At 36.9% G+C, this 17669-nt stretch overlaps 1 protein-coding gene across 3 annotated transcripts in view; it reads left to right on the top strand.

Annotated features, from left to right (window-relative positions):
• TMEM245 (transmembrane protein 245) overlaps positions 1 to 17669 on the top strand; it is a 73650-nt gene that overhangs the window by 15009 nt on the left and 40972 nt on the right. Inside the window, exons 5-9 of one of the 3 annotated variants that reach the window (XM_079300266.1) lie at positions 1551 to 1772; positions 5662 to 5831; positions 9809 to 9832; positions 15091 to 15195; positions 16488 to 16570. In XM_079300266.1, the coding sequence (XP_079156392.1) occupies positions 1551 to 1772; positions 5662 to 5831; positions 9809 to 9832; positions 15091 to 15195; positions 16488 to 16570 (604 nt within the window). The remainder of the gene's footprint in view (positions 1 to 1550; positions 1773 to 5661; positions 5832 to 9808; positions 9833 to 15090; positions 15196 to 16487; positions 16571 to 17669) is intronic. The other 2 variants (XM_079300267.1, XM_079300268.1) reach the window with 2 other exon arrangements.

Here is a 17669-nt window from a genome sequence, read left to right as displayed (position 1 = left end):
AACTGCTTGCAGAATTCCTTATTTCAGGTTGCATGCCGTTAATTCCTTTGTGAATATTCTGAAGTTCCACCAAATAGATACCAGCATCCAGCTGATGTTTATCATCATTCCAGTGCACTCCCCTCTGGGAGAATCAGTCTATTTGCACTGCTGTCTTGGTGTGGTGGAGATATGTTCATAAGCTGTACAACTAGTTCCACTTACCTGTTGAACACCTGTCCAGGTTCCTGCAACAAAGGAGAAGTGTGTGATGCAGTTTGTCACTCACTGTTACAGTATGACAAATGGATCTTGTCTTTTTGGGTGTTGTAGCTGTCATGCTTTAGGCTAGAAATGGCTTTAGTGACACACTGCAGCTAAAATACCTGTGTTGAACACAGCAGTTGTCTGTGGTACACGTAGTATGCTGTAGTGCAGTTTTTATTCAGTTTTTCTTCATGGGAGAAGATGTGTCTGTGGCACAAGTCCAGTGAAAGAGTTGTGTTTACCAGGTGTGTGGTATGTACCAGCATATTAAATTGCCTTTTATGCTTCAGCTCAGGCTAACTTTTCGGGTTTTCCTGTGTGCATTCCTCCACTATGGCTGCAGACTTTTCTCAAGTGGTGATGTGTGGGAAGTGTGTGCATTCAACAGCAGTACAGAGCCTCAATAAATGAAAGTTAATACTGGAGCTCTCAGGGAGGGATTTTACACAGAGTGCCTGAAGATGGATTTGGTGTCATCCAGCAACTGAAAGATTAAATATATAAATTGCCATGTTCTGCATCCAAGAATTTTAATTTGAACATTATATTTTGCATGAAAATACTATTTTTTATGTATATGGTCTTTAACACATCAGTTGACTTTTTTGAATTTAATTTGTTTGCTAACTTAGGAGTGAGAGACTGACAACATTTGTTATCCACTAACTTGTGCTTGATGTTATTAATATTTATTACCCAGGGCAAGGAATTTAGGATAGTGTGAGTACTGCTATGTTTGTATTGTGAGTGATTTGGAAAAGTAGTATTGAGACAGTGGTAAGATTTTTTTTTTGTTATGTTTAAATGAGTTTTGAGCAAATCTAAGATTCTTTTTTGAGTACTTGAAGTAAAGGAAAGTGAAAAATGTATTTAAGACTTCATATTTCCTCTAGAAGTTAATCATATTGTGCTTTTCATGGTTTCATGTTTCTCTGATAAAACATATTTGGCTTGTAATTTATCTGCAGTGACAGGAGCCCTCTTAGAGGCTGTAGCAACTTTTCATTTCTCCTCCTCAGCACTGCTTGGCATGGTGATGCAGAATATGGGAGAGTTTACACAGCCTTATTCCAGCTTTTCAAAATCAGTGCCAGGGCTGTCTCAGTCGTTTAGAGAAATTAAAAGAAAAAAAAAAAACCAACCTCAAAACAAACAATAAAAATGCAGCCTTCTGCTGCTGTCCCTTCCTGCACCCCCACCTTCCAAAGAAAATAAGGTATTTTGGGAATAGGGAACATGCTCTATTTTTTGGTGAATATTAATGTGATAATTTCCATTTCTTTGTTCGCTTGTGTTTGTTTTAGGAGCAAAAGCAGAAGGTGATCAGCCTCCACCTCCACGAGCTTCATCATCTTTCAGCACCTCCCCTTCATCATCTGGGAACAGGCAAAGACCTGAGATTGGATCTTTTCTTAGAAAAAAGAAAACTAGTGATATTTACTTTGTTACTCTTGTGTGGGCCATTGTCATTGTTCAGATCTGGCTAAATTTTTGGATTGTGCAGCTATTGCCAGTGCCTTTTGCAGGTAATAATCCAATTACTAGAAGTGTTTGACATCATGTTGAATAACATAGGAGGAAAGGCTTGTAGGCTTGTATGAGTTTTAAAAACTTTTTCAAGACTTCTTAAGACAAGATGAACTGTGCTTCATAAAGGAGGAGTCATGTGCACTGTCTCTTACTATATAGTGGACAGCCCTGTTAAATTGCTTTGTCATTGACTATTGTAGTCTTTCATATCTTTGCACCTCTAAATGAAAAATATTTTAGCTCTTTTTCACTAGTGAAGTAGAGCTCATGTTAACTTGTAATTTCTTTAAAATTGGGTTGCTAGGCACTGTGGGCAAGTCACAAGATAAATTTGGTTCCAATTTTAGCTCTGGGGTTAATTAGCTTTGTTGTCTCACCTCTACATGCATCTGTTCTCCTATATATCAGGCAAGAATTGGAGTAGTTATAATACCTATTGAAAGATATTATTTTGAAACTGGATGCCATTTTTTTCCTCTGCTCTTCTGGGGGAGTGAAAAGGGAAAATGGAAACTGTAGGAGTATGTGTGAGCTACTATTAATTGGAAGGCATTTTTTCCCATGCCCCTACTGTAAGCAATGTGAGTTTGCTAGTTTGCTTGGATTTTCTCTAAACTTCGGTTAAAATGGTAATTTTCAGCATTTTAAAGTGCATTTAACTCTTGAATGTAGCTATTTCCTTTCTTACTGAGTGTGGTGGGTTGACCCCAGCTAGTGGCCAAGTGCCCTCAAAACCCATCATTCTTCCAGTGTTTGAATGTGGGCTGATCCATGAGCTGCATTCCCTTTAGGGAGGTAGGGGCTCAGGATTTTCCTTATCCTTAGGCCACAGTCCCTTCAAGAGGTGAACCTGCTCCAGCATGGATCCTCTGTAGTCCCTCTGAGTGGTGTCTCTGCTCCATCATGGAGCATTTCTGCTTCCCTGGCCCTTCCAATACCTCTCCTCATCCCTCTGTTCCTTTTTCCTCTCTGGTAACCTTTTTCTGGGATCCATCCTCTCCCTGCCCAGGGGTTTCTGCCTTTCCTTAGATACGTTTCCAGTGAAGCACCACACTGCCTGGTGGGCTCAGCTTTGCCCAGTGATGGATCTGCTGTGGAGCCATTTGGAACTGTGTCTGGCACAAGGCAAGCCCTGGCCTCTTCCCATGGAGGCCACCCCAGAGGCCACTCTGCTACCAAAACCTTGAGATCAGTGCACAAAGCTACTGTAAACCATCTGGAAACTGTGACTTGGGGTCATACTTAGAAATTGGAAGGGCTGTGAACTCTGAGGCATGGAGAAAGGAACAGCTGCACCTTTGGCTGTGGCAGTGTAGCAGCAGCTAAAGGGTAGTGTGATGGCAAGACATATAAATAGCTGAATGCAGGGTAAGAGTAGAGAGGGGTTTGACCTTTGTTTAGTTCCTGTGTAGTTACTACAGAAGAAGCTTCCCAGTTTTGGTGTCTGAGTGTCATGGGAGATGGCAATCACAAGTGAAAAAGGAAATAAACATTAGACTTACCAGAAGCACAGCTTACGTGGTTGGTTCACTTAGAAGTCAAGGTGTAACTTAACCACTGTTCAGAAATGCCTACATGTGAGGAAAAAGGGAAGTAGCAGTTCAGCTGACAGCAGTGAATGGTCTTAAGCTTGAGCCACACAAGTCTAGATTGAAGTGCATATCTATAAATGACACAGATGATTACTGCTCCTGACATTCATTAGGTCTAAAATAACTATCCAAACAATAAACTCATGCCAAAAGAGAAATTACTTTTGTGAATATTTATGACTTGTTGCCTTAGCAGTGACACTGGGCCATGAAGTGCTTTTTCATGGTGCATTAACTGAATCATCAGAAAAATGCTACACATAGGCAGTGTAATGATGAACAGAGCCAAATTTAGAACAGTGGATTACATTAAATGTCAGAATGTGACATGGCTAGAAGAGAGGTAACAGTAAAAATATTAGGAAAATAGGAAGGCTAATAAAGCAAGCTTCCTTGCAATGATTCAATTTTAAAAAAGATTAATAGTAATTTGAGGCACTTCTGAGACCTTAAAGAGGATGCTTCTAGTATGTTAAAAAAAAAAAAAAAACCCACCAAAAAAAAAAGCTCCCCGAAACCTTAAATACAGAGATGTTAATTTCACAAAAGCTCCTTATATTGGTAAAGAGGACTCATAAAAAGCAGCATTTAGATTATTAGGAACACCTTGGTAGCATTAACATTTTTCCTTGAATGTACTTCAGTTAGAATGAAATGGTCTTTTAAAATTGCTTAGTGTATAGGGTGGGAAAATGATACCATAATTATACCATAAAATGTAAAGGTGAAAGAAGTGCTTTGATTTGCAAAGCTGAGCAGTGAACCACACAGTGGGACACTTGCAACATTTTGTTCAGTGATTTGAGCCTGGAAATGCTGGTATTGTCTCATTTTTTCTTTTGCTTCCTTGCTTGTTCTGTTGTTTCCTTTTTTTAAATTTTTTATTTGTCTTCAGGTAATTTTCTGGTTCCTGCAGATGTTTGGAACTTGTTATTTTGCAGGCTTTTTCTGCTTTTGCTCACTGCTTTCTAAAAATGGTCCTTCAGCTTTTCCTCTCGTCTCTTTTGAACTTAATGCAATTACAGCTGTTTGACTGTAGCACCACCTTTGCACTGAGTGTACAGTCATTTATTTTAAAAGATACTGTGTAAACACTTATTCTTAAATAATAATGGAAGATTAGAGCACCATTTGACATATGTTGTTCACCTTGCAAAATGCAAACCTGCCTGGCTTTGTTGAGCAGCAGTGTCTGGTGTTACCATGAGCTGCATTTCATTGTAAAAAACCTCAGCCTTTAAGTTCGATGCTGGAACTTAAACTGTATTTTTTCCTTTTTTGCATGTTTACCACTCATTTTCTTAGATAAATTGTTGGATTATTCTGTTTCTTCAAGAGCATAAATCCCATATTTGCCACATGGTGGTGCCAGAGGGTAAGCGAACTAAACCACCGCAAATTGTTGCACTGGCTCTCAAAACAGGAACAAGAAATAAACTATTACCCGTGTGGCTTGCAGAGAATAGGCTCTTGTGGAACTTGGAGAAATGCCCTGTAGGCAGTAAAAGTTAACCTTTTTGTCCGTGAATGCCATTTTACACATCTCCAAGTAGAAACATGGTATGAATTTTTGATTATGAAATGGTGTACTGCCAACTGTTGTGGAGCTTGTGTATGTCAGTAAGTTATGAATCTGGAGTATAGTCACAATATTAAAATAAAAATTATTAAAAGTAAAGTTACATGTAGTGATATAAAGTTCAGTATCCTGTGTTGCCAAGATGAAATGTTGATCTCAAATAGCTTTTTTAACGTTTAAAAACAAAATCTATTGGTAATATTTCAAAAGAAGGTTTAAATGGATGCTTCTTTACTATGAATTTCCACATGATGTGATGCAGTTCTTTAAGGGAAGATACACTTTAACAACTTAGAAGGCCTAAAACTTAAGAATTTAGGCTGAAAATTTTCTTATATGTGTGAAATGCTGTTAAGTTCTGATTGTGGTATTGTATGTGGAGTCATTTGGCATGGTGTGTGAGAATATGTAAGAAATCCACTATACTGGAATCCTGGAGTGGCACCTTTTAATGCCAGGCCTTGCTTAAGTCTGTTAGCTGCATTATTGGGTAGTGTGCAGTCACTTTTCTTGTGCTGTCATCTGAGTTCCATGTGGCTGAGCACAGCTGCAAAGTCAGTGAGGAGATTAGTGGTAAAACCAAAAAGTTTTTAATGAGAAATAAAACTCAAGAATCTTTTCCTTTCTATTTCATCTTCCAGAATGGAATAGATAAGTAGCCTTGTAGTGCTCCTCTGAAATATCTGATAATTTATTTACTTCTTGTGGTTGCAGTGTGGGCACTTAAAAAATTCGTGGTTCATTTTGGAGTTCTGAACTTCATGGCAAACCACTGCAAAAGTTGGTGGCAACTCATTGAAAATTTTGTGAAAGAGCGTCAGGAAGCTCTTGCTCCACGGCCCATCAGAGGACTTGGAAGTGTTATGATAAAGCTTGACAGTAAGGTATTTCTACTTACTTCCTTAAGCAACTTGAAAGTTTGTTTTATTCTTTGTTCACCATATTCTGAAATGCTTTAATTCTAAAGTAAATGTCTGTCACTAATGGGTATGTCTTTCATGTAAAACTGTATCTGTTTTATGGTGTATTTTAAATGATGTCTCTTCTATCACTATTCTCACTTAAGTGCACATTTAAATTTGTTAAATAGTTGTGTGCAAGCCTTGACAGAAGTAACTTAAAATGTTGAATCAATAAGATTCCTTATCTGAGTAAGGCAAAGTTCTCATGGTTTAATCACCTCACCTGGTAACAAAGATTTTTAATTTAAACTTAATGACCTTTAGTCTGAAAGATGTCTCTACTTCTTATGTGAAGATTTAATTAGAATGCAGACCATCATCTTTGCTAAGCAGGGCCCAAGTTACTTCAGACATTTTGTCTGTACTATGTGGAAGCAAAAATTATTGCACACAGTAGTATGGTGGTACAGAAATGAGTCTTCTCTCTGTAAGTGAAGAAGTATGCAGGATAAAGTATTTAGGAAATGCCATAGAATAAGGCTTCTGTGTTCCCCTCCCTTCTTCCCTGTGGAAAATATGCCTATATTTGCATTGCAAATTGTGGAAAGCTCCAGAAAATTTGTGACATTTCTTTCATCAAGAATTGTAAGTTTTCACATAAATGAATAGATTATTTTGTTTGTAATACCTATGGCACTGTGTAAGAATGTGCTTTCTGTAACTGTTGTTGAAGTATTCTCTGCCCTGGAAAAACGTCTTAGGACTCCTGTAACTGAAGAGCTGAACTCTGTAAGTACATTTGTCAGTGCGTTTGTACCTTGGCAGATCGGTCTTGTAGTTTGTAGTTCTGTATTCTGACAGGAGAGGGGGAAGCTTAAGCCTGGATCTAATGGGTAAATGGATGACAGAAGGCTAACAAAAGCATTGAAATGGCTCTAGGAAAAAAGTAGTGATTTCACAGGGTTCATTGAGGAAGAATTTGGAAAAGGAAAAGCCTTTCAAAATGCAGCTATAAACACAATGAAGCAGTTTTCCAAAGGTAGTGAAAATTACTGACATGGGGATAAAAGCTTACATTATACAAAGCTTTTCATGAAAAGATTTTCTTCTCTAAGTAAGAAGATTCTCTAGACACAATGTCAAATGAATTGTGTTTGGTATCCTTGTATTGCATAACTGTATGATACAGTATCCTTCCTAATTGCAGCAAGTCTTTTCTCCTTAAAGAAGGTAGGGCTTTAATGTGCAGCAGAACCTCCCTCTTCACCTTAAATGTACTTAAGGTCAGTTTATTTACGTGTTGTTTTTGTCTAAGCCAAAGAACGGCGTTGGCCAACTAATTTCCCCATCTCCCTTCACCCTTCCATTATTTAGATGACAGCTATATTCCTCTCGAGTCTCTACTCTGTGTATTAAAGCAGTTTAAGTTTTCCTAGACATTACAAGAAGGGCACTTGATAATCTGCATGATGCTATTGTCCTCATTTGTGCCTATTCTAATTCTGTTTCAGCCAGCATTTATCATGGGTGGATGGGATTTTATGTAGTCTTCCAGTGCTTGTCACACTAATACTTCATATCTTTTAAATTCTACTAGCTATGCTTATTCTGTATATTGTAGGATGATGGATGCATGGTATCTCAGAATTTGGGAAACAATGCTACAGACTATTGGCAGTTACATTTTTTTGTAGGGACAGGGAAAAATGGAGTGAAAATTTCATCCTTGCAATATTTTTTAAGTTTGATTACCAAATATTTTGGCTTCAGTAGGCACTGTTGCAGAGGAAGTTATACTGTTTTGTTATGAAAACACAAATTATAAATGCGGGGAGTAAATTGTTACAGCTTATCTTTTATGTGTCTGTGTAGGTGCGAAACCAAGACCAAGGGATAATTTCCTTTGCAATTAGAAGTTAAATTTTTAATATTTTGATTTTAGTTTATTTTCTTGGGAGCTGGATCTGCTTAGAATTTTTGTTTGGTTTTTTTGTTGGTATGCTAAGTTAATTGGAAACTTAATCTTAGCATCAGGATGTATTGAGGCTCTTAGCTAAGTACAAGAAGACAGACAAGGTCTGTTTCACACAAATACTTAGTGGTACTACTGGGGCTGGTAAACATAGTATGCCCAATGAGGATATAGTTCCAGATTTGAGTGAAATGTAGTGAGAATGAGGAACATATCTTAGAGTGGCATGTCATTTCCCAAACAAATTTTAGGAGGCTAGTGTAGATAGTCTGGAAAATAAGCCATTGTGAGAAATGGCTAAGTACTGCTCATGCATGCAGATCTGACCTTTGCTGATTGTATCTGTTTTTCAAACAAAGCCATCAAGAAAAGCACTGCATCTCTTTCACAATTCTCTTTTATCCCTGGTTCTCCTGGAAGAGCAGAAAAGCTGGAAATTAAGAAACTCTGGTCAAGAGAAAAGAAAAGACATTGCAATTTATTGTTTTTACAAGCAGTAGGTCAGTTTTTTGTCTGAGTGTGCCTCCTGTAAATATGGACTATGAGAATAGGATGTCCTTACTGTATTCTTTAGTCTGTGGCTGTGCATTTGCCTCAGAGAGAGTCAACAGGCTGCTGTTGGCAGCAGTGTCTGAGATGTGAGAGGCTTCCTGGAGGAGAGAGTCAGGAGGTTTCTGTTGTCAACCACCAAACCATCCTAAACTTAATAGAGAGGGTATCATGTGTGTTCTTCTCAACAGTAGAGAATTAATAATTTCCTTTACTGATTTTTTTAAAATTTATTTTTAAAGTAGAGTGTCATCTTACAATATGATGACTATGGTTTGAAGAGGTAAAGTAGAAACAAATTCTACAGTGTCAGTTTGCAGCTTTGATGCTTTTTAATTGTTTTCTCTGACTAGTAGCAAAAGCTGGTAAACGTGGATGCTAAAAAAGCTGGATGCTTTGTGACATGTTTTATTTTCATGTTTCCTGATGTTCATGTTTCTTTGTAAATCTGCTTCTAACTTAATCAGTGTTATGAGATTTTTATGAATTTGAAATATTCTTACCTGTTGTTTCCCTTGGGGGCTAATGTAATTTCATGGTAACTGGAGAACATTCTAGATTTGCTGAGAATTTAGTGGTCTTGTTTTCAGGGAGAAACAAACTTCACTTACATGATCTTAATCTCTAACAGAGATGAAGAGCAATGTTAAAGCTGTTCACTATTGTGATTATGCTTCTTATTGATTAGTAATTATTAGAATTAAGAATACTGTCCTACATAAACTGGGTCCTGAAATGGGTGTACTGCAGCATGTGGGTGAGCATCAGGAAAGAAAAGTAACTTTAGTGCAAAGGGAGAAATTGATTGTTGAGAAGTGCAAGAATTACATGAAATCTGTACATTTATATGATCTACAATTTGCTGTTGTGTTTATATCAGGCTTAATTATGTATTTGATGTTGTGCCATTGAATATGAATTGTAGTACCAAAAAAAACCACATGAAATCTGTTCAAGAGTAATTGACATAATAGGAGTGTTGTGAAATGCATAGAATGGGAGTATTTGAATGCCTGAATGGGAGTATTAATGCCATAAATTAGTATATCATGTTAAGATTTGGTGTTTTGCTGAAATGCCCTTCTCAGAGTACAAGTCCTGCTCTGCCATTTGATAGTAGCTCTCAGTATAAATAAACTGGAATTGCCCAGATTATTCTTGTAGCTCTGTTAATAGCATTTAAGTTGTTCATTTTTTGTTTATCCCTCTTTGTTTCAAAAGTGCATGTTAATAGTAAAACCCAAGTTCTTGCATTAGAATTTGTTATGATCTTTTCCTATTGCAATTTACCTTTGTGTCTAGAACAATTTCATTTTCATTCTGTGGATGACTTTGCCTGCCTCTCATTGCTTTTTTCCCTATTACTGCATTTTTCAATAATTTTCCACTGTGTTGTGTTTTTTCCCCTTTTCTTCCATCTCCGCCTGCCACTGACAAGCTGTGGCACTGGCTTAATAAGAAGGTAAATAAATGAAAAATTGTGATTCCAAGTAATGGATTCTATGGTTTTGGGGAGTTTGATTTTATGGTTTGTTTTTGGTTTTTTGTTTGCTTTTTTTTTTTCTATTTTGCAGCATGAACATTCTTTAACATGCCTTGCTTCATATAGATTTCTCTCTCAAATGCCTCTTTTCCAGCTCTTGGTATAAGCTACTGAAGGTCATATAATTCTGTCTGATCTCTTCTGCTCCACTGAATGCACATAGTTAAATGTTTAGCACAGCAGAGTATTGCATTAGCCTTTCAAGGAGTAGAGTGATTTAGGGGCACTTTTATTTAAGAATAGTTGATTTTACCTGGCCCCCACTTGTGCACCTAACAAAACCAGTTCTCTCCCAGTCTGGAGAGCTCTTCTCTGCTCAGAGAAAACACCAGTTACCTGAATTACCAGGGGAGTGGTGAGGATGTGAAGCACAGTTGTAAAGCTGTTAGTGCTTGCATAAAGTGCATGGACTGGTTTCACTGAGTGCTCTCAATCTTTTTTCAAACTTGCTGTGTACCAGGAGTGAATACTTACAAAATGGGACTTTGCATGGCCTTAGAACTGCTGAATCTTAACAAATCTGAAGGGAAAGAAAAAAGCTAGTTAAAAGGAAATTAAAAATTAGGTGGTTGTTATAGCTAAAATATTTTTTCCTATTATGTGGCTTTTAAAAGTGTGTGATATGATTTTGTGATTATAATTGTCCATGAATGGGAGCATTTTTAATATTCTTTTGCCCTTGACTGTATTTCTCCCGTTTTAAAATTGCATTTTTATTTCCCAACTTTGAAATGTTTATCTTAGATGGGTGACTTGTGATTAGTAAATATGTGCAACCATAACCTGTCAAAATTTATTTTATTAGGTACTGGTTTATTAGCAGATTTCAGGTGAAGAGCTGCATTTGGTGAGCTGCAAGATAAATTGTAGTCTCAATGGCTTTTTTTCTGGCTAAGAATTTGTCATTTTCCTTGAAAATTCACAAGTAGATATGGTTTTTTCCTTAGTACTGGTAGGTTGCAATACCTTAGTTCCTTGAAGTTACCTTTGAAAACTGTTGGTTTACTTTACAGTTTCCTAAGGAGAAATCCTGAAAGTCCTGTAATGTTGACTTCAGTTTATGAGCATACAGTAATAATAACATCAGCCCATAACATATTATAATCAAGATTTTTATAAAAGTGAGAGAAATGTGCAACCAGTGGGTTCATTTTGTTGTGTGTAGTGTTTTGGTGATTTTTTAAAAAAATGAAATAAAAGTTACACTCTACCAGAGGGGGAAAAAAAGAATGGAATTTGTACTACAGAACACTGGTTGCAATTAAAAGGTGATTCCTTTTGTGCCTTTCTCCTTTTTTGCCTGTCTTTGAAGGGAAGTACTTCAGAGACCATAAAGATGAATTTCTGATAATCCAGCAGGAAATTAAAAATCATATGGATATGACAGTTTGAAATGATGGTTGATTATGACTGCTAATGATAAACCTTGGCTTTTTGATTCATGTTTGTGGTATATATAGCCCAAAATATAGAATAGATTCATTCAATCTGGCATATTTTTTCTTAGTAATATTGTCTACATTGGGACTCTTTAGGAGGAATTGCTAAATTCTTCTGCTGCTTTTGGAGGGATACTGGTGTAGGTAGACTTGAGACCTCACACAGACTGTTCTCTGCCTTTTCTAGCTTAAATACTCAGCTGACTCATTTCAACATAACCTTGGGATGTGCTCTGGTTACAGACTTCCCCTTATTTTCCCTTTTGCTCTGCAGAGGGTGTGAATGAGATGGTATCTTCGAATATTAACTAACTAAAGGGAAATGAGAAGTCTAAGGAACATCTTGGAAAAAAATCCTCATAAATAACGGAGCTGTTCACAGAAAAAAAAAGTCCATGTTGGGAATTTTATGTAGATTTAAAAATAAAAAATGAAGTAGATGCCTTAGTGTGCTTCACTCTTTGGGTAATGTAGTAAATTAAACATACTAGAAAAACTACTGCTCTGAAGGCTGTGCAGTATGAAACCTGCAGATATTAATTCATGGGTGATGTATCATGCTGCATAACATGGAGAACCTGCTTAGATAGTAGGATTTCTGATTTTTAATTATGAACTGTAGTTCTCTTACAACTTAGTGTAATATGATATGTGTCATCATCCAGAAGCTGAAAGAGGGAGTACTTGGAAATTGAGGAGCCTTCTACTAGAATGTAACTCAATCATAAGAAACAGTTTTACTATGAGCTAAATGAAAATAAAACCTTTGTTAGCCTTTCCTTTCAGAACTGTGACAGTTAAATATAGACTGCCCACAAAAAGCTATCACAAATCAGTAACATTTCAGTTTGGTTTTACAAGTGTGACCTTCTGTAGCTTAGGAGCCTACCTTTCCTTTACCTGTGCATAATCTCGGATGTTGTTGCAGCTTCAGCTTTCCGCTGTGACTAACCTTTAGATTGGGAGCTTGGAACCAAATATTAAACTTCATGGCCTCTGGCTAATGAGTGCATTTAGTCAGTACACGTTTGTCTCTGTGCATGCCCATGGTTTACAGGAAGGATGGAAGGGGGGTCTGGCAGGGTTGGGGTAAGAGTGAAGTCTGGACCTGATTCGGTGATAAGTAAACCACACAGGCATTTAACTGTGCAGCTTCCCTGCAGTGAGCTTGCCTGCAACTACGCATTATTTATGAGTATGAAAGGGTGAGGAATTTAAGTGTTATGGGTTAATGTAGGGGAAGTATGTTTTAATAGAAGGGAAAAAAGAGTAAATATAGCCTTAAGTGAATGTTGTCTGTCTGCTCTTGCTTGTATGATATTCAGTCCAGTTCAGTCTTCTGCTGTGATATGTCTATAACTTGGATCCCCTTAAGTCTGTGTTGAGAGATATAATTGCAGTACCTGTAGGCTTGCCAAAGCTGGCTTTATCAGGCTTCCTTGGGCTACCTTCCTGAATAAATAGAGACAGGGTGGATGTGCATGGCTGAAGCTGCTGCTGGTACCAGTGCACCATCAGCGCTGCCATGACTTTACTAGCTAGATTAAAGGTAATCCAGGATTTGCGTGTGCTGCGGTTGCACCTTAATGGCAGTCCAGGTATATTTGAACCCTCAGTATGAGTGTCTGGAAAAAGTACCTTTTCCATCATGTACCATCACAGAGAGAGTCCTCATCCTGGTCTTTTGGAGCTTGACTTTCCAGTGGTTGCTACATAGCAAAACATCTAAAGCATTCAGCCTCACCTCTACCTATTGGATACCCCTCACACAATCATTGAGCCTAGCATTTTTGACAATGAATCAGTGAATCTGATTAAGGTACTACATGGAAGACTACTGGATTTATTTTAACTCCAACTTAGGAAGTAAATAGCAGTTTGAACTTCGTCTGAAATGACAAGAGCAGCTTTAATTCTTAATAGCTTCATTTTGAAGTCCATGCTATAAAATTTTCTGCCCCTCCCTATCCAGTGGTGTTTTCTTGGTGATTTTTTTTTTTGTCCTTTGAAACAATGACTTTAATTTCTTGCTTCTCTTGCATAATCATTACATGTACATGAGACTTGGAAGGACACAGCAAATCCTGTATTTCCAAAGAGGTAACCCCTATATATATGCCATATATATGCCCTGTGTAGGGGCTGCTCAAAGCTTTTCAGAGAGCTGGAGTACTGTTGCAGGCTGGTCACCTCCCTCCAGCACTGGCTGAAATATTTTAGCAAGCTGAAAACCAAACTTAAATATAAAAAAAATAAATACTTAAGACAAAAGATTTTTCACACTCCCTGATATTTTCTGAGTTCCTTTCTGCAGTTCTTAATGTAGTGCAGACTGTGTTACGAGAACTTGCATTAATTTAGATCAAATGAGCTGGTTGTAAAAACTTGAAGTTTAAAATAATTACTTGATGTACATAAACTGCTCAGCTGCTACCAGATGAACACACACAAAAAGATCTTTATTTTTTTCTAATAGGTGATCTAACTTCAGTGTTAACCAGTTCAATCATCACACAGCAGTCTAAGAAGTTCATTGTTTCAGGGTTAATTTCATGTGTAGGGATAGGGTAAATAATAAAAAAAGAACTAATGTAAACCATTAGCATGCATATTAGTAGTTTTATAAGCTTTCTAACTAGAAAGTTACTAACTTAATTTTTGAAAATATAATTTGCATACATAATTTTTGCTTACTACACATTAGCTTTGACCTCAGTTCTCATGAATCACAAATTTTATAATTGTGCTGTTGCTTTTTCCTGTAGTAATGCTAAATGGAGTAGAAATAGACCTGGTATTTGAACCATAGGAGCTAGAAAAATGTATTTGGTCATGCTTGCATGTGCTTTCACAGCTTTTCATGTAAACAGTCAATTTGTGTATGAAATCAAGCTCAGCTTGCACTGTTCCAGAGCGCTCTGCAAAGTCATGTGACTGAGCAGTTTCATTGTTTTGAATGACATTATCAGAATTTCTCCACTCAAATGTGGCATCACCATTTGCTTATGGACATGTACAGAATGGGCCTTTTTGTAAACTGGCAGAACAACAAATGTGCCTGTTTCCTGTGTTAGTCACTTTGGCTGATGCATGCTTAATGCTGAGCATCCTCCTGAGACTGGAAGTAGATAGAAATAGTTGGTGCTGAATAATTGGTCTGCTATTCAATAATGTAGAACCCACCTGTCCCATTTCAGTTCAGAAGGTGATGAAGCAGCTTTAAAAATTTTATTACTTGGAAAAATACCTAATTTGTCATGTAGATGGCTCTTAGCTATTCAAATCTAAAAGTTATGGTTGTGCTTTAAAGTATATCTTGATAGCTTTGAAGTCCTTTACTGTGCAGACAATATCTGTAAGTTTCCAAGTTGCTGAAGGACTAGAAACAAAGGCAAATTTCTGGGTTCTAGTTAACATGAATGTCTTCTTTAGGTATTTCTCTAGGTCTAGTAAGTAATTGTTGAATTATTGCTTGCTTTGCAGAGAGCTTGCCATGTTGTGTGGTAATGTGTAGATGTTTTTTGCAAAATCACATGTCATACCATGACCTTAATCATGCTAACATTGCTTGTTAATTGTTCATTTCCAAGCTTGAGCATAAATGCTGTTTGATTAGAGCCTGATTCTGTACTGTGATTGTAAATAAAAATAACAGTGTCACATAACATACAGCATTGCTCTCATTAAAGTTTGAGTTATGTGCTATAATTTGTTCTTTCTTTTTTTTTTTCTGCATAGATTATCGTGTGGTTGGAGAAAATGCTAGATAAAATAATCAGCATTTTCATAATATTTTTGCTGGTGATTGGAACCCTTCTGCTAGCTCTTCTCCTTACTGCAAAGGTACAGTATGCTAACAAAATATGATCATAGAGCTCATTTTCATTGCTGGTGAAGGTTACTGATACTTATACAAGATTGTATAGCTTAAAGAAATTTTCAAAATGTTTAGGAACTAATTGCTCTGTAGTTGAACTTGTCACCATTCCAAGACTATAAAATGGACAAAAACATATCAAAATAGCATAATTTATATTTCTTTGTATTTCTGTGGTTTTTACCTATATGACAAGGCTAATGTATGGACATTTGGAAATAAAAAATTTAGTAAAAAAAATATTAGCTTATGTATTACTAGAGCAGATTTGTTTTGCATCCTCTTGACACTTTGTGTTAACAGAAGAACCACTTAGAAATTTTTCTCTTTAGTTTACCTCACATCAGAATAATTTGCAAAATAATTAACGTGTGTTTGTCAATTTGTTTGTGTAATTGCCTGTAATAACCACCTGGTATTCTTTTCTGAGTTAAATGTACTGAGATTCATGATCAGGTATTCTCTGAAATTGATTTTTGGTTTATGGTTGAGTTTGGGTGGGGTTTTTTTTTGCTCACCAGAAGAGGTCACTCATGTACTTTTTTTTCCTTTTCCTTAATGGAGCTGTGTTCATACTTGAAATGGTCAATGGAGATTGAATATTTGACTTGAATACAGTTATGGAACAAAGATCAATGGGTTCTGATGTCAATCTACATTCTCCAAAATGTAGGCATATGTGATGCTGAGTACTTAAAATTGAAAGCTTTAGAAGTTGTGCAAACATTCCTGCCTAAAGCTCCCTTACATTCATAAAAGGACTTTTAAGATATTTATAAAAGGTGTATTTTATAATACTTGCTGAAGAATTTATTTGGTCAGGCATTTCATGGCAGGGTTGGTCATGTTAGAGCTAAGTATTCATTAATTTTTATGCTTCTTTGATCCATGGCTTAAAAAGGTATATCTGAAACTTTGCTTGGTGTTTAAGTGCTTCTCTTGGCAGGGATTGTTGATTTTTTTCCCACTGATGTGATAAGGTTTGAATGTCCATTTGCTATTACTAGTGACCAGAATTTATTATTATTATTGTATTGATTAGGTGTTATGTGGGTTAATGGAACTTCTTTCTTCATAGTGGGCTGTTTGCACTGGAAGAATTGTATTTTAAATGTACAAACTGTTACTGCCCTCCTTCTCACCTTCCCACCCTCTTCCTCTCAATACCACTCCCCTCCCCCCCTCCAAATTCTTTCTGAATCTAACAGGAATTGCAGTTTACATTGCATAACAGTTCTCTACTCTCTCTTTAATTTAGGTACATCAAGAGAGTGTTCACATGATTCACGTCACAAGCAGCTTGATCAATGAGACAGTAGCCAGTCACCCAGAATGGGCAAAGTAAGAGTGCTGAAGTTAAGCCAATAGTGTAGGGTGGATGAACAAGCTTACAGGTGCTCTTATGCATAGTTTTTAATTTAAAAAATCCCCTAGGTGAACGGAAATGTGGGTGTTTCTCACATGCAGATAAAAAAGCTAAACTCTCAGATAGCAGGGGTGTTTATGCATCACTCTGGAGGACTGTCAGTGTAGTGTCTCACTTGGGGACTGTTTGGATTTTGGTGGTGAAGGATGGATGTGTGAACTTTTCTAGCTACAGTTGTGGAGAATAAACTTGTATAGTTCAGAGTTTAAAGTGATCTGTATTTTTTCCTATGAAAGAAAAGAATGCTGTCTCTAGAAAGTTTCAAGGTAGAGCTAAATTATGTTTTTTAATTTAGAGACATGGATGTGGAGTGCATTTGAGGGAATAGAAGTTGAAGACATGGCTCCTGGAGTGAACTGAAGAAGAGTTCAGGGGTGGAAAGAGTGGTGGATGGGGAGAGCTAGGTGTGAATCAGTTGGGCAGGGCCATTCCTGTCAGGAGTAGATGTGTATAGTGTGCACAGTGGGAATTATGTAAGGTTTAGTCTGTGTAATTACTAAAGTAAGCACCAAGACTAGTAGTAAGGGAGAAAAAAGGTTTTTAGGGAATTGCATGAATATCAGAGGGGGAATAGGTGAGACTGAAAAGTGTGATTTTAAGGGAGCTTGTTACCTTGGCTTTCATTCTGCTTCAGCTGAACAGAACATTGGGCAAATATAAGATGGCAATATAATGCCAGCAAAAAAAGATCTCTCCAGAATAAGAATGGTTGACTCTTTCAAGGGAACATTCTAAATAAAAGTGATGGTGGTTTAAAAAGATTGAAAGAAAGCAGATGCTCTATTATAAGAGCAAAACAATTTTTCAAAAACAGAATTAAAAGGATATGGTTAGTAACCACTGTAGCAATACATGCTTTAGCATTACTAAAGTAATCACAATCATGAGAACAGAAAGCACTTAAAGCACTTGGTTTTATTCCTGCATGGTATTTCTTGTGTTGTTTGGCCTTTCTGTTTTGCTATAAGATGGAAATAAGTGGGACTAATAAAAATGGTAATTCATCTGTCAGAA

Source organism: Erithacus rubecula, assembly GCF_903797595.1.
Source record: "Erithacus rubecula genome assembly, chromosome: 3".
Taxonomy (NCBI): domain Eukaryota; kingdom Metazoa; phylum Chordata; class Aves; order Passeriformes; family Muscicapidae; genus Erithacus; species Erithacus rubecula.
This window is presented reverse-complemented; position numbering and strand designations above follow the sequence as displayed.